Genomic DNA, 23,119 nt, shown 5'->3' with positions numbered 1-23,119 from the left:
AAATGGCACATGGGTGCAGTAGGAGAGCGCGCTCGAGGGTTGGGTTTAAGGTACAATTTGTTCCTTTGTTAAGCAATGAGAGACCTGGAATCTCCCACTGTGACTTTGGCAGAGATGACCTTTCAGGCCCTTTCACACTGTTCCTCAAGGGCTTCTGTGGAAATTCCCTCCACCTCCACATTCTTTTACCAAAGTTACAATGATAGTTCAGTAAAAGAAGCGCCGGTGAAGACTCAGAGTTTTAGTTGAAAATGGCCACTTTGCCCAGTTCTCGGGAGGTTCCACTGGGAGATCAGGAGAACCCCAGCAGGATTTCAGGACCTTTTCCTTCCACTGGGATTGTGTAGGAACAACTCTATTTAAATTCTAACCTGTGTAGTGATTGATGGAGCAATATGGAGGGAGTTCCATTCCATTCCCAGCACTGACATCCCTCGCTTCAATCAGCATAAACGTTTGGCAGGAAAAAATTGCAGTGTGTGCATTTTTCATGACCGTGAATATGTTCTAAAGTAAGTCTGTTTAAATGCAGCGAGAGCGCGCCATGTAAAAGGAGAGACAAGTGATGAAGATGAGGAGACTGAATATTTCGATGCCATGGAGAATGCACCAGAATTTATCACAGTAACAACAGATCCCACAAAACACAGGCAAGTAATCATATTGGGAACCTGATGAAGTGGGAGAGCCAGCTGTTGCAGATCAGTAAGGCACTGCACTGTGAAGAGTTAACATGAATAGCGACACACAACCATTCGCACAAGCAAACACCCACATGCCAATATGAACACAGAACAATCCCTTTGAGAGGCACTTAGATCCCTTTCTAGACCTGTGTGGTTATCTTGACACTAAACTGCTTACATGACACTAGTCATCACATCCACAGACTGATGCACTCACAAGATTTTGCTGTGCAAGCCCTCAACTTTCCAACACAAACTCAAGGCCCTTGACTAATGTAACCAAGGCATCGGGTGCAGGACGAGTTGCTCTCTGGCCTGCAGATTCTGTTGGAGAATGTGCCGTACCCCGAGTGTCACAGTGTCAACTCTATTTGGGAATCACATCCCAAGTGGCCATTCTTCACAGGTAAACATAAACAGTGTCAGCTGTGGCTCAGTTGGTAGCACTCTTGCCTCTGAGTCACAAAGTTTCTGGTTCAAGTCCCACTCCAGGACATGAGCGCAAAAATCAAAGCTCACACTCCAGTGCAGTACTGATGGGTGCCATGGTACTATTTTGAAGAGCAGGGGAGTTATTGCCAGTGTCCTGGCCAATATTTATCCCTCAATCAACATCATTAAAACAGATTATTTGGTCATTATCACATTGCTGTATGTGCATGTTTGCTGTGTGCAAATTGGCTGCTGCATTTCTTACATTACAACAATGACTACAGTTCCAATAGTACTCCATTGGCTGTAAAGCACTTTGAGACATCCAGGAGCCATGAAAGACACTATATAAATGCCTTACTTTTTTTTCAGTGGATGTCCACAGGCTATTTGGTCATGGAGGGCATCGCAGTGAAAATCAACGCTGCACCCACTCATAACCAAACCGAGCCATCTTACATGATTAGAAGCAAAGATCCCAGCAGTTTGTATTTTAACCCAGGGCCAGTTGGACCAGCTGCCACAGCTGAGAGCTGCTAGTTTAAGCACAGACCGAAAATGGAGCTTCTGACTCTTTTGGTCCGTGTACCTGAGACTACTTCAGGTGATTTTTTTACCCGCTTGGCAACTCAGGCAACTTAGTTCTGTGTTTGGACTACTGGTGGGTTTTCATTTGAGTAACAGTGGATTGTTGCTGTGGTTCAGTCTTTCTACATTATCTTTAAAAAGAAAAACTTCCATTTATATAGCACCTTTCACAACCTCAGAGCATCTCAAAGCAATTTACAGCCAATGAAGTACTCTTGAAATGTAGTCACTGTTGTAATGTAGGAAATGCAGTGGCCAATTTACACACCAAACTCCCACAAACAGCAATAAGATACTGACTAGATGATTTGATTTTAGGTGTTTCTCTTCTTTGAAATAATGCCATGGGATCTTCACGCCACCTATGCAGTTGACTCTTAGAGCCCTCAGAGCAACTAGTGATGGTAGTAAATGTTGCAATGCCAGTATCACCCACATCCAAGAACACGTTTTTTTTTTTAAAACTCAGGCCTGTGTAGAACTGCTGGCATTTCCATGTTTATATCTCTTGTAATAAAAACAAAAAAATGCTGGAAATACTCAGTAGGTCTGGCAGCATCTGTGGAGAGAGAAGCAGAGTTAATGTTTCAGGTCAGTGACCTTTCATCAGTTTTGATGAAGGTTTACTGACCTGAAACGTTAACTCTGCTTCTCTCTCCACAGATGCTGTCAGACCTGATAAGTATTTCCAATATTTTTTTGTTTTTATTTCAGATTTCCAGCACCTGCAGTATTTTGCTTTTATTTATATCCCTTGTCATGTGTTTGTGTGCAGACGCACAGGAAGTAATATCAGTGGAACCAGCAGTGATCATACTGAAACCTGGAACCTGGAGGACCATGTGAGTAGCAGTGTTTTTTAATTCATTCGTGGGATGTGGGCATTTCTGGCTAGGCCAGCATTTATTGCCCATCCCTAACTGCCCTTGAGAAGGTGGTGGTGAGCTGTCTTCTTGAACTGCAGCAGTCCTTGGGGTGTAGGTACACCCACAGTGCTGTTAGTTCACTTCACAGCAACAGTCCCTGCCACCTTGAAAACATTACAAGGGAAAGCATTCCAACTTCATGCTCCTTGTGGGGAGCATTGCCAGCTGGGAGCTCATTTAAATGAACAGCTGTAAAATCATGGCACACGCACACCTAGATTTCCGATATGTGCGTTCTGCAGGAATGATGCGGGTTCAGGTCCCACCCTCGTTTTGCACTGCATCCTGCTTTACTCTCTGTTGAAATTGGCTGGTAAAAGAGGGTAGTTCTTGGTTGGTCCTTGTTAAATGGACCTCTAGGAGATGAATTGTGCAAGGTGCGAGATGCATGGGAATTAAAGAGCTGCAAACTGATGAGGTTAGAAAACTAGTGCCAGGCAAGGGAAATGATCCTAACTAAATGTGGTTCCCTTTATACCAAGGAGATCATGTAACACAGTATTTAGCACACTGTCAGTTCAACAGCTGCTCAAAACAAACATTCCTCACTAACCACCCCGCCCCCCTGCCATAATGTATTCTCACTCTATAACTAGATCTTCACATGCTTCATGATGCCACAGCCATGGATATGGTAATTTCACTACTGTTTCTTTTCCTTTTTTATACTTCTCCATACAGATTTCCCCATTTAATTGTATGGGAACCATTTCTCTATCCTGGCATTTGAAATCCCAATGATAGACACCAGTCTTCTAATCTCATCAATTTGAGGATTTTTAATCTCCATGCATTTCACACCCTGCACACTTCATCCACTAGAAAGGATGCAGAACTGTTCCAAAATCCTCTGATTAAGGAGCTGTGGGGTTAGATAGTTCCTATTCATTTTATGCACTGCATGCTACACAGTGAAATTCATAGGGATTATTTAACTTCAGTGCCATTAGTTACATTACAGAACCTTTGAGTCCAGTTTCTGAGTTCCTGAAGCTGGATCTCTATAATCCAGATGTTTATCACTTAGTATGTGAGCATAGCTTCAGAATTGGGATATTCCCATTTAAAATGACATGAGTGTATGTTCTAGTCTGTTCAATGTGATGGGAAGTTAAGTGCCATTGTAACATGTGGACACCAGATATCGGTCACATTGAGCATTGGATTTACCAGCATGTCAAACAGAAGAGGAGAAAGATGCCTGGAATTAGCAGCGGGGTAATACCAGCGAATGATTGGCAAATTCCCCCAGACAGAAGATAAATGGCTCGCTGCAACACGCCCCTCAGTGTATCACACCTATCACTAACATAGCAGTCATTGTTACACAGCTCTCGCCCTCAGTGTACCAGGCCCTACAGTCTAATGTACTTAACGTAGTATATTCTCAGTGTAACTGCCTCATGCAGTGGCTGCCCTTGTGATACTGGTGTCAGTGAGTTACTGATCCTCCAATGCTAATCTCAGAGTCATTGATGATTTTATTCAGTGCTTTTCTTTGGCGGCTAGGTGTTTGAGTTGTGTTTGATCAACTTTGTTAATCAGGATTCTCTCCAAATAAACAGATTTTTTAAAACTGTCAAATCTTGTGTCATGTAATAATTTGAAATATAACCTATTACTTTCAACAAGATGCTGATCCCAGTGACCTACCCCTGCAGGAGTGGGTAATGTTATTTTGCCATTAACCATTGATAATGTTATTCTCTGCACTCTATGGTAGTAATTTTATTTTATTAAAGACAGTACCTGTATCCACAAAGTTGCTTGCTCTTGCACTTTCACATAGAAATACTACTTTCTATTCTTGAGTCTGCATTTTGTTTGTAATTAGTAGTAATTCTGCTTTCTCTGTATTTCCCTGCAGTAATTCTATTTGCTCTGCTCTTCCACCAAAATGTACTTTACTTCACATTGGTCATTGTGCTGTCCTTCCTGCAGGTTTTTGAATGTCAACATCAAGCTTCTTTCAGTGCATCAACGAGCAGAGAGGTAAAGCCAAACAGAAAGAGACGGACTCAAATTCCAGACAAGCCCAGTTACAGCCTTAACCTCTGGAGCATTATGAAAAACTGCATTGGGAAGGAGCTGTCTAAGATTCCCATGCCCGTAAGTAACCTATTCTCACATTGCTTTGTCTGCATGTAACTTACTGCCAGCTCCCATCCCTGTATCTGCCAGTAGCCTGGTGGGCGAAGGCATCATCTGTTGCAGCACTAAATGGTACAGAGCAGAAGGTCCCAGGTGTAATTCCCAGTCTTTGCTAAGTTAGATGAACTTAGCCAGTGTTCATTACTCCTAATGGGCAGTGTGAATGTGAACGTGAGGTGAGGACAGGATTAGACTCAGCCATGATGCTCTACGCAGTCAAATAGTCTGTTGACACCTGTAGTTTTGGCTCACTCTTGAAGTATGGCCACTTCACAAAGTCACAGAATCATTACAGTGCAGAAGGAGGCTATTCGGCCCATCGTGTCCACACTGGCTCTCCGAAAGAGCAATTCCCTCTGTTTCAATCCCCTGCCTTCTCCCCATAACGCTGCACATTTGGCCTTTTCATATAGCTGTCTAATTCCCTTTTGAATGCCTCAGTTGAATCTGCCTCCACCACACTCTCAGACAGAGCATTCCAGAACTTAACCACTCACTGCGTGAAAACGTTTTTCCACATGTCACTTTTGCTTCTCTTACCAAATACTTTAATTCTGTGCCCCCTCATTCTCGATCCTTTCACAAGTGGGAACAGTTACTGTCTATCTACTCTGTCCAGATCCCTCATGATTTTGAATACCTCTATCAAATCACCTCTCAACCTTCTCTTCTCCAGGGAAAACAGTCCTAACTTCTCCGATCAGTCTCCATAACTGAAAGTCCTCATTCCTGGAACCATTCTCGTGAATCTTTTCTGTACACTCTGCAATCCCTCGCGTCTTCCCTAAAGTGCGGCACCCAGAACTGGACACAATACTCCAGCTGAGGCTGAACTAGTGTCTTATACAAGTTCAGCATAACTTCCTTGCTCTTGTACTGTATGCCCCTATTAATAAATACCAGGACACTGTATGCTTTATTGACTGGTCTCTCAACCTGTCCGGCCACCTTCAATGACCTATGCACATATACACCTAGGTCCCTCTGCTCCTGCACCCCCTTTATAATTGTACCCGTTATTCGACATAGTCTGTCCGTGTTCTTCCTACCAAAATGAATCACTTCAGAATTCTCTGCATTGAACTTCATCTGCCACCTGTCTGCCCATTCCACCAACATGTCTGTCCTTTTTGAAGTTCTACACTATCCTCTTCACAGTTCACAATGCTTCCAACTTTCGTATCATCTGAAAACTTTGAAATTGTGCCCTGCACACCAAGGTCCAGGTCATTAATATAGATCAAGAAAGGTAAGGGTCCCAACACTGATCCCTGGGGAACTCCACTACAAACCTTCCTCCAGCCTGAAAAACATCCATTAACCACTACTCTTTGTTTCCTGTCACTCAGTCAATTTTGCCTCCATGTTGCTACCATCCCTTTTATTCCATGAGCTACAAGTTTGCTCACAAGTCTGTTGTGTGGCATTATATCAAGTGCCTTTTGAGAGTCCATGTACACCACATCAACAGCATTGCCCTCATCAACCCTCTCTGTTACCTCCTCAAAAAACTCCAGAAAGTTAGTTAAACATGATTTTCCCTTAAGAAATCCAAGCTGGCTTTCCTTAGTTAACTCGCATTTGTCCATATGACTATTGATTTTGTCACAAGTTATTTTTGCTCGAAGTTTTCCCACCACTGAAGTTAAACTGACTGGCCTGTGGTTGCTGGGCTTATCTTTACACCCTTTTTTGAACAAGGGTGTGATGTTTGCAATTCTCCAGTCCTCTGGCACCACCCCCAAGTCTAAGGAAAACTGAAAAATTATGGCTACTGCCTCTGCGATTTTCACCCTCACTTCCCTCTGTATCCTTGGATGCAGCTGATCTGGCCCTGGTGTTTTATCCGCTTTTAGTACAGACAGCCTAATACTTCCTCTTCATCAATCTTAAACCCCTCTAGTGTCTGACTTACCTCCTCTTTCAACATTGCCTGGGTTGCTGCATCTTCCTTGTTAAAGAAAGATGCAAAGTATTCATTTAATACCTCAGCAATGCCCTCTGCCTCCATGTGTAAATCGCCTTTCTGATCCCTAATCTGCCCCACTCCTTTTACCACCCTTTTACTATTTATATGCCTATAGAAAACTTTGGGATTTCCTTTTAATTCCAGCTATCAGTATCTTTTCATGCTCTCTCTTTGCTTCTCTTATTTGCTTTTTCACTTCCTCTCTGGACCTTCTATATTCAGTTGGTTCTCAATAGTATTTTCTATCTGGCATCTGTCAGAAGCACACTTTTTCTTCTTTATCTTGATCTCTACCTCTTTTGTCATCCAGGGAGCTTTGGATTTGTTTGCCCTACTTTTCCCCTTCGAGGGAACATGCCTTGACTGTATCCCAACGATCTCTTCTTTGAAGGTAGCCCATTGTTCATCTACCGGTTTTCCTGCCAGCTTTTGACTCCAATTTATTCGCCCCAGCTCCATTCTTATCCCATTCAAGTTGGCCTTCCCCCCAGTTAATTATTCTTACCTTGGATTGCTCTTTGTCCTTTTCCATAGTCAGCCTAAACCTCATGATACAGTAATCACTATCCCCTAAATGCTCTGCTACTGATACTTGATTCACTTGGTCCACCTCATTCCCAAGAACCAGGTCTAGCAGTGCCTCCTTTCTTGGACGAGCAACATACTGTTGTAGAAAATTTTCCTGAACACACTCTAGGAACTTCTGCCCCTCACTACCCTTTACACTACTACTATCCCATTCTATGTTTGGATAATTTAAGTCCCCCATTATAACTACCCTATAATTTTTTGCACTTCACTTAGCGACAGTACCCAAGGGCATCCTGCACCCATGCAACTATACCCTAGCTGACAGCAATTCAGAGAATATCAAAATGATATGTGGACAGTATCACTAAACTGAGGAAAGGACATTACTGCTGCTATGATAAACTGTACACCAGCTGTTACATGGGTGCCACTTGTGAAATTGGGCAATCCCTACTTTCCAGAACTCTGTCCCTAAACCTTTCCACCTCTCGCTTCCTCTTTCCTCCATTAAGACACTGCCTAAAATCTACCTCTTAGACAAAACCTTTGATCACCTCTTTTAATAACTTCATGTGGATTGGTGTCAATGTTTGACTAACTACGTTCCTGTGAAGCGCCTTGGGATGTTTTACTATATTAAAGGTGCTATAAAAAAGGAAATTGTGTTGCCCTTGGTTTTCCACAGTCTTTATAAAGCAACTTGATGAACTTGTTAAAATGGAATGTCTAATTTTGTAGCCGATGAAATGTTCTGCAAGGAAGCAGGATGTCCAGAGGAAGGGAATAAAAGACTGGCTCCTGAACAATGGCACTTATAATTCAGAAATGTATTGTATCAATGTAATGACCATTTCCTGGCAGTTCTCGCTCTCTCTAAGGTTCCTGCCCCTTCCCTGGCCTCGCCCCATCTTCTACCATCCCCCAATACCCAGGCTTCCACCAATGCCATTCATTGGTAACCCCAGCCACTGGGAGATGTGTAACAGTGGTTCGCAATCGGAAGGTGATGGAGTTCAAATCCCACACTAGAGATTTGAGTACGTAATCCAGGCTGACATTCCAGTACTGAAGAAGTATTGCACTGTCAAGAGGTACCATCTTTCGGATGAGATGTTAAACCAAGACCTGGTCTGCCTCGCCACCCCAACACAAGTGGACATAAAAGTGTCTATGGAACTATTCGAAGACCTAGCACAGGAGTTCTCCCTGGTGTCCTTATCCAGCATAACTAAAGCAGATTATCTGATCATTTATCTCATTGCTGTTTGTGGGACCTTGCTGTGCATAAATTGGCTATCGCGTTTCCAACATTACAACTCTTCAAAAGTGCTTAATTGGCTGTAAAGCACTTTGGGATGTCCTGAAGTTGTGAAAGGTGCTATATCAATGCAGTCAGTCTGTCTGTCTTTAATGTGAATTTTCATCCAGGTTTCCATAGCTTCCTATGAAGGAAGTACCTGACCTCCACCCCACATCTCTGTGTGAAGTCACAGCAGGAGATCACTCTATCAGTGTCCTGCCACTCTGCAGTGCAACAAGTGGGAGGGGGGTAATGGGTCCAGTCATTGTACTGGTCGCCTTTAAGACAGATTTAGCCGCACTAGGCCACCATTAATCATTGAGCATAGAGTGATCGTCATATGAATTTGGAGCAGGAGTAGGCCACTCGGCCCGAGCCTGCTCCGCCATTCAATAAGATCATGGCTGATCTGATTGTAACCTCAAATCAACATTCCCACCTATCCCCAATAACCTTTCACCCCCTGAATCTACCTCTGCCTTGCAAATATTCAAAGACTCTGCTTCCATCCCCTTTTGAGGAAGAGTTTCAAAGATTCATGACACTCTGAGTAAAGATTTCTCCTCATCTCTGTCTTAAATGGGTGACCCCTTACTTTTAAACAGTGACCCCTAGTTCTAGATTCTCCCACAAGGGAAACATCCTTTCCATATCCACCCTGTCAAGACCTTGTCAAGATCTTATTTATATGTTTCAATCAAGTCGCCTCTTACTCTTCTAAACTCCAGTGGATACGGGCCTGGCCTGTCCAATCTTTCTTCATAAGACAGCCCACCCATTCCAGGTATTAGTCTAGTGAACCTTCTCTGAACAGCTTCCCACGCATTTACATCCTTCCTTAAATAAGGAGACCAACTCTCTACACAGTAGCCCTGATGTGGTCTCACCAATGCCCTGTATAGCTGAAGCTCCCTACTTTTGTATTCAATTCCCCTTGCAATAAATGATAACATTCTGTTAGCTTTCCTAATTACTTGCTGAACCTGCATACTAACCTTTTGTGATTCATGCCCTAAGACACCCAGATCCCTCTGCATCTCCGATCTCTGCAATCTCTCTCCATTTAGATAATATGCTTTTTTATTCTTCACAGTGGTGCAGTGGTTAGCACCGCAGCCTCACAGCTCCAGTGACCCGGGTTCAGTTCTGGGTACTGCCTGTGTGGAGTTTGCAAGTTCTCCCTGTGTCTGCGTGGGTTTCCGCCGGGTGCTCCGGTTTCCTCCCACAGCCAAAGACTTGCAGGTTGATAGGTAAATTGGTCATTGTAAATTGCCCCTAGTGTAGGTAGGTGGGTGGGGATGTGGTATGGGATTAATGTAGGATTAGTATAAATGGGTGGTTGTTGGTGGGCACAGACTTGGTGGGCCGAAGGGCCTGTTTCAGTGCTGTATCTCTTGAAAAAAAATTGGACAAGTTCACATTTTCCCACATTATTCTCCATTTGCCAGATCTCGGCCCACTCATTTAACTTATCTATATCCCTTTGTAGCCTCCTTATGTCCTCTTCACAACTTACTTTCCTACCTATCTTTGTGTCATCAGCAAATTTAGCAACCATACCTTCGGTCCCTTCATCCAAGTCATTTTTATAAATTGTAAAAGTTGAGGCCCCAGCACTGATCCCTCCGGCACACCACTCGTTACAACTTGCCAACCAGAAAATGACCCATTTATGCCTACTCTGTTTCCTGTTCGTTAGTCAATCTTCTATCCAGGCCAAAATGTTACTCCCGACACTATGAGCTTTCATTTTCCGCAATAACCTTTGATGTGGCACCTTTTCAAATGTCTTCTGGAAATCTAAATACATTACGTCCACCGGTTCCCTTTTATCCACAGCACACGTTACTTCTTCAAAGAACTCCAATAAATTTGTCAAACGTGATTTCCCTTTCACAAAACCATATTGACTCTGCCTGATTACCTTGAATTTTTCTAAGTGCCCTGCTATGACATCTTTAGTAATAGCTTCTAACATTTTCCCTATGACAGATGCTAAACTAACTGGCCTGTAGTTTCCTGCTTTCTGTCTTCCCTCCCCCCCCACCCCTTTTTGAATAAAGGAGTTAAATTGCCTATGTTCCAATCTGATGGAACCTTCCCCAAATCTAGGGAATTTTGGAAAATCACAACCAACGCATCAACTTGCTCTTTCTTGGGCCAGGATTCCAGCCAAACTCTCAAGAAGTGAAAGACAATTTATTTCCCCATTAATTCCATTGAGGTGGTGTTGGTGAATGCTTCTTATTTTTACAGATCACTTAATTACATTCTGTACAGTGTCAGGTATGCTAGGAAGGGCGGACTGATGTGCGTGAGTCTGTAGGGTCTGTTGAGAATGCAAGTGCTGTTGCGATCTACAAGCAGAACGATTGCTCTGTCACATCTCTATTTAATACTCCGGTTGCAGGCCAGGGACTGGCTCACTCAAGCTTCTGTATTGGCAAAATAACCTTGAAAAATTAATTGACAGAGTCTTACCAAGCAAGGTTCATTTACTGAAGTCTCTTGTTTCCCGAGGCAGAATTCCACAGATTAAAGGGTCTGTGAATTAAATTTATAACTAAGCAATGACTTAGTGAGTCATAAATCACATAACATGCAGACTGAAGAGCCCAGTGTTGTTGGGAATATCTTGTCTTGGTTGAATGCTTGCTGACCTCTCATTAGCCTCAGTAGAGGCTATGTTGGATTGTGCTTCTGGAGAAGGACTGCTTCATTGGGTGGGCTGGAGGACGAGGGTCTTGAACTTATTTCTCTCCGTCTAAAACCATTGAGGGGAGTATCTTAAATTTAGATCATTATCCCCCTCATTTTCACTGTGATCCCTTATCGTCAGTGGGCACTGATTCTTGCTGGTGTAGGATTCCATGGCAGCGTTTCACTCAGGAGGCCATTTTTCATGTGTGAATCTCTGGACATTGTGTGTCAGTTTGGCTTTGCACTTGAGTCTGATTCTGTCCTTGTACAATATCCACACACATGTATTTGCTAGAAGGCATCACTAGATAATGAGAGCAGGAAGCCTCACTGAATTAAGTCCACTGCTACTAAAACCAATTGTCATGCATCCTGATGACTCAGCTGAGATCAGTCAACTCGACACATTATCAAAGATCGAACCAAGACCCTCCTGGTCTGAATGGCTCTGCACCAAATATGGTACATTTATCCATTCACTGGCAAATTCAAATCCTTAAACAGGGGTTGTCTACCTCAATGGTGAGCTCCTGGTCCTCAGCTAATGAGGCCTAGAATGCAGAAGTCAGGAAGGAAAAATGTGTTTAAAAATTATTGCAATTTACACAGATATTGATATGTTTGGTGCAATAACATTTTTTTATGGTCCCTTCATGCATTGGAACATGTCTGAGTTCAGTTTGAGCCAGTAGCACTGAGTTATAACACCACTGTATTCAGGCATAAAGTACAGCTGTAAGCACATGTACTTAAAAACAGACAAAGCTCCATTGGGGTCATCAGTATGATTTTTTTCCCTCCTGTTGGCTCTTTCCTCATGCTAGAAATGATCCAGCCCCTAACCCGGGTGCTCAGTGGCTCAGCACTATACCAGCAATGTATTTACCCAATGCTCTGCCTCCTCTGATTTGTACCTCAACTCCATTTACCTATTTTTCCTTCATATTCTCCTCACATCCTTACCCACAAAAATCTACCCATCTCAGTCTTGAAAAATTGACCCAGCATCCACAGCCTTTTGAGGGACCAAGTTCCTCTGTGTGTGACAAATGTATCCTGATCTCACTTTTAAATGGCATTTACCGCATCAAATCCACTTGTGATTTTAAATATCTATCTCCATAGGATTACCTCTCAATTTTCACTGTTTTTCTTTCTCTTAGTAGATCGTTATCACTGTCTCCTTCCTTGTCTCTGTCTGTCTGCCTCCCACTCTTTCTCTGCTTCCCTCGCTCCTTTCTCAATTGCCCTCATTTTCGTTTTCTCATTTTCTTTCTCTCTTGCTCTATCTCTTTCTCATCCTCTTTCTTTGTCTTTCTATTGGCTGGTCATTCCCTCTATCTCTTTCACTCACTGTCTTTCTCTTGGTTGGGCTTCATCTCTGTCTCCTTCTCTGTCTACCTTTTCTGATTGGTATTCCTCTAATGCTGTAATACATTATAATTACTTGGGGTCTCCTTTTCTAGCAACAATTTTTTTCAGTGTTGAGCAGATTACATTTCACCCAAGTGCTCTTCAGTCCCAGAGGAAAATTTTCCTCACATCCATCTCAATATGGAAACAAATTGACTGCAAAATCACTTATTTTTCAGCTAATGACCATTTAGATCTTGACTGTAATGGTGAATTTAAGTTGGATCACAGAAGCCTGCAGAACCAGTCAGCCATTCAAATGTCTCTTCTAAGTGCCGTCAGTTGGTGGCGTGTGCAACAGTGGGCGAGGCCAAGGCAGTGAAACGAGGCAAAGAGCGCATAGCATGATGTGCGCCATTGGCGCTACAAGAGAATCAGAACAGGGCAGATTTCAACAGAAGCTGGGTATTGACTGGAAACAAATATTGATAGAACTAATGAAATATTTTGGGTTGACTTTTCAGGACTGTTATTGATGAATTGCTTTTTGTGTGCCATTACTAGAGGAGCAGGTGATTTTCAATACCCAACACGACCCTAAATTGTCATTTACTGACTGAACAAGGCAATCAAAGAAATCAAAGTAAAACTGCTTTGATTTTCTAATCTTTATATATTCAGGGGTTGAAGGTTCTCAGGAGGATTTTCCACAACTGATTGCCCTTGAAAAAGCAATCCTAATTGTGATTTGAAGCACATTAACTCCATTCACAATGAGGTAATGTCAAACTCACGAGCTTTGAGCGCGGCTTTGTTACTGCTGTCTGGTTAAGTCTACACTTTATGGAAAAATATCTTTTGTTAAGTATCAGAATGAGATCAAATCATTAAACACATTTTGTAGCTGTGATGTTCAAGGCTTTTTAGGGATGCCTGTCCAGCAGCGCTCTCTCTACCCACCTTGGCCAAAAACAAACACCACATCCCTTCTCCGGTGAAATGCAGTCCTGGGACTTCACCCAAAACCATCTACTTGGGTTGCCTATCCCATCCTACACTCTTGAGTAATCTGATGCTGAAACGCTCAAGCATATCTTTTCTTAACTCTAGACTCACCTATTCTGGAACTCTGCTGCCCATAACCTAACTCGCACCAAGTAACATTCACCCATCGCCCCTATGCTCACAGCCCTACATCGGTCTGGCAGTGCCTCGATTTTAAAATTCTCATCCTTGTTTTCAAATCCCTCCATAGCCCTGTCCCTCCCTATCTCTTATAACCTCCTCCAACCCAGTAATCATCAGATCATTGCACTCCTCCAATTCTGGCCTCCTGAGCATTCCCGATTTTCATTGCTCCAATCTTGGTGGCTGTGCTGTCCTAACTCCCTAGACTCTAGAATTCCCTCCCTAAACCACTCCGTCTCTCTCTCTCTCCTCCTTTAAGTCACACCTTAAAACCCACCTCATTGACTAAGCTTTTGGTTGCTTAACCTAACTCGTGGGGTGGGCTAACAATTGGATGGGGTGGAATACTGGATTTATCCCCTGCCCAATATTACTCTCCATTGATCTCAGTGAAGAGTAAAGTTGCACAGGTTGTAAAGCGAGCGTTGCACCTGATCATGTCAGTTTAATGATGGGCAGTTTAGATTAAAATTACCCCCTAAGCAAGCATTTAAACTGGGGAGTATAAAAGCTGAACCTGACCCTGTCCTCACCAACACACACACACAAACACACTGACTTGGCATCAAGGCTAATCTCCTTAGTGTGGTTCGGTGTTGATTTGTTTTATAATGCTCCTGTGAAGTGATTTGAGATGTTTTTCTGCATTAAAAGTGCTATATAATGCAAGTTGTTGTTGATAACTGCCAACTTCTGTTGTGGAATAAACTGCCCTTGAAACAGGCTTGGGATTGCCTAGACTTCTTTCACATAAGGCCCTCATGGGCAAAAGAAAGAGGAAACCTTCGTCCCATTGGCCTAGGCTGGATTTATACCTTGGTCTGTGACGTGAAAGGCCAGTATTTTTTTATTCCTTCATGGGATGTGGGCGTCGCTGGCAAGGCCAGCATTTGTTGCCCATTCCTAATTGCCCTTGAGAAGGTGGTGGTGAGCTGCCGCCTTGAACCACTGCAATCCATCTGGTGCAGGTACACCAACAGTGCTGTTAGGAAGGGAGTTCCAGGTTTTTGACCCAGTGACAGTGAAGGAACGGCAATATAGTTCCAAGTCAGGATGGTGTGTGACTTGGAGGGAAACTTGCAGGTTGTGGTGTTCTCATTCATCTGCTGCCCTTGTGCTACAAGTTCATAGAGGTTGCAGGTTTGGAAGGTGCTGTCTAAGGAGGCTTGGTGATGGTACACACTGCAGCCACTGTGCGCAGAATGGAGGGAGTGAATGTTTAAGATGGTTGATGGGGTGTCGATCAAGCCGGCTGCTTTGTCCTGGATGGTGTTAAGCTTCTTGAGTGCTGTTGCTGAACTCGTCCAGGCAAGTGGGAAGTATTCCATCACACTCCTGACTTGTGTTTTGTAGATGGTGGGGAGGCTTTGGAGAGTCAGGAGGTAAGTTACTGCAGAATTCCCAGCCTCTGTCCTACTCTTGTAGTCACAGTGTTTATATGGCTGTTCCAGTTAAGTTTCTGGTCAATGGTAATCCTTAAGATGTTGATGTTGGCAGATTCAGCAATGGTAATACTGTTGAACGTGAAGGGTGTGATGGTTAAATTCTCTCTTATTGGAGATGGTCATTGCCCGGCACTTGTGTGGCATGAATGTCAGTTATCAGTCCAAGCTTGAATGTTATCCAGGTCTTGCATGCAGGCACAGACTTCAGTATCTGAGGAGTTGCGAATGGTACTGAACACTGCAATCATAATGAACATCCCCGCTTCTGACCTTATGGAGGGAAGGTCATTGATGAAGCAGCTGAAAATGGTTGGGCCTAGGACACTACCCTGAGGAACTCCTGCAGCAATGTCCTGGGGCTGATTATCCTCGAACAATTACAACCATCTTCCTTTGTGCCAGGTATGAGTTTTCCCCCTGATTCCCATTGACTTCAATTTTGCTAGGGCTCCTTGATGCCAAGGGCAGTCACTCACACTTCACCTCTTGAGTTCAGCTCTTTTGTCCATGTTTGGACAAAGGCTGTAATGAGCTCAGGAGCTGAGTGGTCCTGGCAAAACCCAAACTAAGCATCAGTGAGCAGGTTAATACTGAGTAAGTGCCGCTTGATAGCACTGTGATGACACCTTCCATCACTCTGATGATCGAGCGTAGACTGATGGGGCGGTAATTGGCCAGATTAGATTTGTCCTGCTTTTTGTGGACAGGACATACCTGGGCAATTTTCTACATTGCCGGGTAGATCCCAGTGTTGTAGTGTCCAATCCATTGTACCATTTGGTCTCCGCTTTGTTTAGAAGGATCCTCTCCCTTCACCTCCAGCACACCTTGGATGCGTACAGTCTACAGATGCACTACAGCAACTTACAGCTCATCAAACCCATGACCTCTACCACTTGGAAGCACATGGGCAGCAGGCACATGAGAACACCACACCTCTAAGTTACACACCATCCTGACTTGGAAATATATTGCTGGTTCTCCATCATTGCTGGGTCAAAATCCTGGAACTCCCGACCTAACAGCACTGTGGAAGCACCTTCACCACAGGCTGCAGCAGTTCAAGAGCGAGGCTCACTATTGTCTTCTCGAGGGCAACTAGGAATGGGCAATAAATGCCCCTTTGTCAGCAACACCCACATCCTATGAATGAATAAAGTCATCTACCAGTATCACAGATGCTTTTGATTTGCCGTTGAGCATCAGGAGGAAGTATTGACACTGCATTTTTAATCCTGAAGGAAATCCGCCTCCTTCAACCCTTCAAACTGACGTTGAAAACTTCCAGTGTTGGCCTCACAGACTTAAGCTCCTTCTGTTTCATTTTACGTGCTTAATCGGCTTGTCAGTGTTAAAAAAAAAAAATAATTAGTTTAGTCTCGGATAATAAAATGGTTGCAGGCAGAATGTCATTTAGTATTGTACCTCTGTGTAATTCTTCAGAATCTCCAAATCCTGTGGAATCTAGGGAGATGTAGCAGCTGGCAAGGGCTGTTAATGAGAATCCCTCGAGAAATGCATCAGAGTCTGAGATGGGGGCGGGAACAGACTGTGTATGTTTTTCTCTCTCTCCCACATTCACAAAAACCTTAACCTGCTCTTATTATCCCTGAGTGATGTGCATATTGTGTACTTAATGAAGCCTTCCTTTGATAAGACTCGCAGTGACGGAGATGACAAAAATGCAGGAAATTATTTATGGGAATATATGTGTTATCGCACTTCCAGAGGAGGTGCAGGTGAAAATGTACTGTAAACTGAGGTAAAGTGGGGCAGCAACTATTTATAGTGAGTGTGAAGAGATGGCATAATGAATGTCGTGGCTCCTGGGATACTGCCAGTTTGGGAGAGAAAGCGTCAGCTCTGACAGGTTTGCCTTCCAAGATGCGGTTTCACTTAAAGTTGCACTGTCCCATAGGATGCTTGTGGGATTGGGGGGGGTTGTTATTTATCCTGTCATATCACAGAATGGAAGGGTCAGCTTTTGTGCTGTCATTCCCACTTGGCATCAAATCACCGATCATCGTGACATCAGTTGTTGCTGGTGAGGGGTTAAGGTAACAGGCGAGTGAATCAATGGCGCCCATCATGTGCACATTCTATCCAGAGCAGGATCAAACCGAAATCTAGAGGCAGGATCATAAGGTCCTTGATGAGGAAAGTGACCTTAATTCATCCATCCAGAGAGACTCTAACATCTCCTCAATGTAGCATCTAATTGTTTCTTAAATAATTCCAAGGTTTTTGGCTCCACTGCTTCATCTGGAAATGTATTCTGCATGTTGTTCACTATGTGTGTAAAGATTTTCTTTATCAATGCTAAAGTTACCCTTTCCTACTTTGTTTCTGTATCATCTTGTTTTACTTGCATGTAAGTTTCTTTTCATTGCTACTATCTCAGAATCCTGGAACTCCCTATCTAACAGCACTATGGGAGTACCTTCACCACACAAAGTGCAGCAGTTCAAGAAGGCCCACCAACAACTTGTCAGGGCAACTAGGGATGGACAGTAACTACTGGCCTTGCTGTTGATGCCGGTATGCCGAGAATCAATATTAAAGAACAACCATATTTCAATTAAAGTAATATTCCGGGTTAACTTTTTCTATACCCTTAACTACCTTGCACACCTCCATAAGATCACCCCTCAGACATGCCCTTTCTGGGCTGAAATGCTATTCTTCCTCATAACTCAGGCCCCTGACACTGATGATCAGTCTTGTAGATCTTCTCTGCATTGCCTTTCAGCTCTTGCATGTTTGTCTTGTTTCTTGGCGACCAGAACTGGATGCAGTACGCATGGTGTGCTCTGATCAAAGCACTGCACAGTTTGATCACAACTTTGATTTGTATTCTGCTGGTTTGACTGTGGAGATCAGCATTCGATTGGCTTTGTTGATGGCTGCTCTGCACTGGTTGGGCTTTTAGACTGTCGAAGCTGCTACAACTCCAAGGTCTTTTTCAGCTTCAGCTGTAGCTATTTTAACACCATTTATCTCGGGTGTATGTTGCTTATTTTACTCTATTATAGTACTTGTCTACATTAAATCCATCTCCCACTACTTACATATTTGTCCCAACACATTCTGTAATTCCTTCCATTCCACAGACCTTTCTATTAGTTTCATTTGAAAATTTGACCACTTTGCACTTGGTTTCTGAATCCAGGATGTTTTTGTAAATTAGATCAAGTAGTGCTCTCAGCACCAAGCCCTGAAGCACATTACTCAGTACTTGCACCAACTTTTCCATCCCCCCACCCCCAACTTTGACACAACTCCCCAGATAAGAACTTGTTTCCCTACCCCTCAGTCTGTTTCTTATTTATTCCTAAGGCTCTGAGTTTAATTAATAGCCTTTGAACCTTTTGTCAGAGCCTTTTGGTACATGTTGTCACAAGGCTTTCACTCCAGTTGCCACTTCCTGAAAGAAGGTGATGTTTATTCCTCTTCTGAATCCATGTAAGCTACCATTCACTGGTTTATTTTTGTACAGATAATCTTAATAATCAATTCCATTATTTTCCAATTACAAAGAATCTACAGCACAGAAACAGAAAGAGTAGAGAAGGGCCATGCAGTGGGTGTGATAGATAAGGAATTTCTGAAGGCCTTGGATATGGCGTCCCGTAAGAGTCTCATATCAGGACATGTGGTCTCAGGGCCCGGTATTGGAATAGATTGAAAGATAGCTACAATACAGAAAACAGGAGGTTTTGCGTAAAGAGAAGTTTCTCGGACTGGCAGAAAGTGGGACATGGTGCCCATTAGGGATCCGTGCTGGATTTGTGTTGTTCACTATATACATACAATGACTTGGACTCAGGAATTGGAGATATGGTGTTGAAATTTGCAGATGGCACCAAACTGTAGGGTATAGGAGGACTGCAACAGAGTACAGGAAAACAAAACAGGTTTCTGGTATGGGCAGATAAATGGCCAATTAAATTCAAAATAACCAAATGTGAGATGGTTCTTTTTGATCATAGGAATAGAGGTCACTTATTCCTTGGAAGGTAAGGAACTAAATGGGGTAGAGGGTCAAAGAAATCTGGGAATACAGATACATATTTTCTAAAAATAGCAACACAATTTGCAGTATAAACAAAGTATGGGGTTAATTTCTAGAACAGAATACAAAAGCAGGAAGATCGTGTTAAATTTATATAGAATCTTGGTGAAACCACACTTGTGAATATTGTAAGCAGTTCTGGTCTCCATACTACAGAAAGGAAATTAAACTACTGGAGAAAGCACTATACTTTGTTTTAACAAGGATGTTACCAGAATGAAAGGATACAACTATGAGCAAAAATTGAGCAGGCTGGATTCCTTTCTCTGGAAAAGGAGAACATTAAGAACAGACCTAGTTGAGGTTTGTAAAATTATGAAGGTGTTTGATAGGGTGCACGTGGAGAAACTGTTCCCACTTGCGGGTGAGACCAGGATGAGGAGGCATAAATGTAAGATAGTCACTGACAGATCACAAAGAATTTAGGAGGAATTATTTTATACAGACAGTGAGAGAATGTGGAACTTGCTGCCATGTGTATTGGTTGGAGCAGAGAATATTGATGCATTTAAGGGGAGACTTGTGATTACATGAGGGCGAAGTGATACAGGGGCAAAGTGGGAAGAGCTAAATAGAGTGGGAGGAGGCTAATGTGAAGTATAAACACCAGCATAAATCAGAAAGGAATGACATTTGCTGTTTGTCATTTCCCTGGCACAATTCCTTTTTCTATTTATTGTTTATATATGGATATTAGTGCCTCTCCTACCTCCTTTTCCACTTTCTTTGGGTGTCCATGGGTGAAATCCATCTGGACCTGGGATTTTACACTCTTAACACAAAAGCAAAATATTGCGGCTGCCACAAATCTGAAATAAAAATGGGAACGGCTGGAAATGCTGAGCTGGTCAGATACCATCTGTGGAAAGAGAAACTGTTTTGGGGGGGAGGGGGGGCGGTATTTTTTCCTCTTCCCCACATTGAATTTGGAGGCAGGGAGCGCATTTAATCAGGCGGGATGGTGGCAGGGGGACTCTGCCACTTACCCGCCTCCACCCCAGTTAAGTCCTTGGGAAGGCCCGTGGACGGCCTTCCCGCTTCGCCACCAATTGAGGCCCTGAGTGGGCAATTAATGCCCAGTTAAGGGCCTCATCTTGTTGCCACTGGTATTAGCCCACCAGTGAGCGGGCCTGCCGCCACGCAGGCAGCATGCCAAGAAAACCCGTCCAGGTTGCTTGTTGGCTGCAGGGTGCGGTTGCGTGGGGCTGGGAGGGGGGGGGTTGGTGGGGAGGTCCTTCGTTCAAAGGCACTTAGTGTCTGATCAAGGGACCTGGCATCGGGAAGGGGGACCCACTGACAGTCACCCGCTGCCCTTGCTGCTGATCCCCCGCCTACAAACCCCACCCCACAAAACAGCTCCCACCATGACTCATCTGTGGCCTGGACCCCTTGATGCTTCTGGGCCTCCAGTGGGCGCATTACCAGTAGCAGCCACCACCTCCATGGTGGCGCTGCTCAGTAAAAGATGATGGAGGGAGGTCATTGATGAAGCAGTTAAGATGGTTGAGCCTTGGACACTACCCTAAGCAACTCCTGCAGTGATGTCCTGGAGCTGAGATGATTGTCCTCCAAGAACCACAACCAGCTTCCTTTGCGCTAGGTACGACTGGACCTAGTGGAGAGTTTTCCCCCTGATTTCCCCATTGACTTCAACTTTGCTGGGGCCTCTTGATACCACATTCGGTCAAATGCTGCCTTGCTCACCTCACCTCTGGAACTCAGGTCTTCTGTCCACGTTTGGACCAAAGCTGTAATGAGATGTGAAACAAATGATCCTGGCGGAACCCAAACTGAACATCGTCGAGCAGGTTATTACTGAGTAAATGCCGCTTGATAGCGCTGTCAACAACAATTTCCATCAATTTGTTGATGATTGAGAGTGGAATGATGGTGTGGTAATTGTCCAGATTGAATTTGTCCTGCTTTTTGTGGACAGGACATACCTTGGCAATTTTACACTTTGTTGGGTACATGCCAGTGTTGCTGCCACAACTTGGCTAAAGGTGTGACTAGTTCTGCAGTAAACATGGTGTTGAGAATGGGGAAGGTTTCACAAGTGAAACAGGTGTTGTGAGAATTAAAATATGCTGAGAATTACAATACATGTAAACAATGTTAGTCATCGTGTACCAAAACAAGAAATGCTGGAATCACTCAGCAGGTCTGGCAGCATCTGTGGAAAGAGAAGCAGAGTTAACGTTTCGGGTCAGAGTCATCGTGTAGATGTGGTGCATTTCTGTGCAGCAGATACATCGCTTTGAAAACCACTCCCCACTGCTTGTTTCAAACATATAACAGCCACTCCCATGACTGAGAGGTAAAATTTGCATCTCTGAGACATATGGATCAAGAAGGTCCCAGGTTTGATTCCCAGTTTGAGATTTCAACTGAGACAGTAGCCTTATGTCCGGGAATTGTCCTTTGGGTAGGGAAGGGAAATCAGCCAGGCTTCCTGTTGATGATTGCAATGCAGCAAGTTCTACTGAAAATATATATGAGTGGACTTTGAATGAGGGTGAGATCAGGCTCAATTGTGAACTCCTCCTCGGTTGAATAGCCTTCTGGTACTTATTGCCATCGTGCAACCTCCCTCCAGCTTTGCTATCGGGAGAAGTCGAGGCTTCTTGGTTTACACGGGGCAGCCCAGGGTTTGTCAGACCTGTGGCAAATCTGGTCATGTGGCGGCCAACTGCAGCACAGTCGTCCGCAAGAACTGCAAGCAGGAAGGCCGTCAGACCAAGGACTGTAAGCAGAGTAAGTGCTGCAACCTGTGTGGTGGGATAGGCCACCTCTACAAAACCTGCCCCAGATGCTTCCTCAGTTACACACAGGCGATAAGGTCCAAGGAAAGGCTGGCCGAAGGAACGGTGAATGCGCCTCGTGCTGCAAAGGAGACCAGCAACCCTCCTCTGAGCAAGGAAAATCCATCTGAGAAGGAGAGGAAAGGGGAGGCAGCTGCAACCAACACCTACCCCATGCCCGGAAATGCCTCCTCCTCCATGGATTCTGTGTGTTGAGGAGGCAGCAGTGGGACAATCGGATGAGTGGTAAATGGTCAAAAGGAAAAGCACAAAGAAGAAGGCTCAAAAAAAGGAACCGGTCACCACCCAAACCAGTGGCAAGAGGCGGCTACTGTTTGAGGCCGACTACGGCAGCTGCTCCTCATCGGATGAGCAAGGGCCAGAAAGATGGCATATGCAAAAGAAACGGCAGAACGCAAAGGAGCTGGAAGTGAAAGCCCCCCAGCTCCATGGCACTGGAAGTAGGAAGGGGCCCAGCACGCCCCAACCCCAAAGCGCTGAACCCAGCGAGATGTCCAACGCACCCCAGCTCCAGGAGACCAAGTGCAGCGGAGCGTCCAGCACACTTCAGCTCCGGGAATCCAGGAGCAGAAACGTCCTCGAGGAGGAACAGAGGGGAAAGACACCACCACCAGAGGACAATCCAAACCTTGCTACCTACAAGACCCCCCCCCCCCCCCCCCCCCAACCCCGATGTCACCCCGGCAGAACAAACCTCCCCCTCACCCCCTGTGAGTGACCAGAAGGGTTTTCGGGAGCCAAAATAAATTGCGGCGAGCGAGGCCATGTTCTTTGGGAACTGGGCCAACCGATCCTTTGTCCCCTTCACCATCAGGTCTGACTACCTCAAGGTGCTGGGGATATGGTACGGAAGGGCCGGGGCATGCGCCAAAACCTGGAAAGAGCGAGTAACCATGGTATACCATAAACTGAGCATGTGGGAGCAGCATTTTCTCTCCATTGCAGGTAAGAACCTG

General features: G+C 44.3%; 1 protein-coding gene across 9 annotated transcripts in view; it reads left to right on the top strand.

Moving 5' to 3' along the window:
* Window positions 1–23,119, top strand: part of LOC137382817 (oxysterol-binding protein 2-like) — a 441,835-nt gene that overhangs the window by 380,143 nt on the left and 38,573 nt on the right. For all 9 annotated transcript variants that reach the window (XM_068055287.1, XM_068055286.1, XM_068055284.1 and 6 more), the window contains 3 exons: window positions 533–650; window positions 2,482–2,548; window positions 4,574–4,741. In XM_068055287.1, the coding sequence (XP_067911388.1) occupies window positions 533–650; window positions 2,482–2,548; window positions 4,574–4,741 (353 nt within the window). The remainder of the gene's footprint in view (window positions 1–532; window positions 651–2,481; window positions 2,549–4,573; window positions 4,742–23,119) is intronic.

This window comes from Heterodontus francisci, chromosome 23 (genome assembly GCF_036365525.1).
Source record: "Heterodontus francisci isolate sHetFra1 chromosome 23, sHetFra1.hap1, whole genome shotgun sequence".
NCBI lineage: Eukaryota > Metazoa > Chordata > Chondrichthyes > Heterodontiformes > Heterodontidae > Heterodontus > Heterodontus francisci.
Note: the sequence above shows the minus strand (reverse complement) of the source record. Positions and strands in the feature narration are given on the sequence as shown.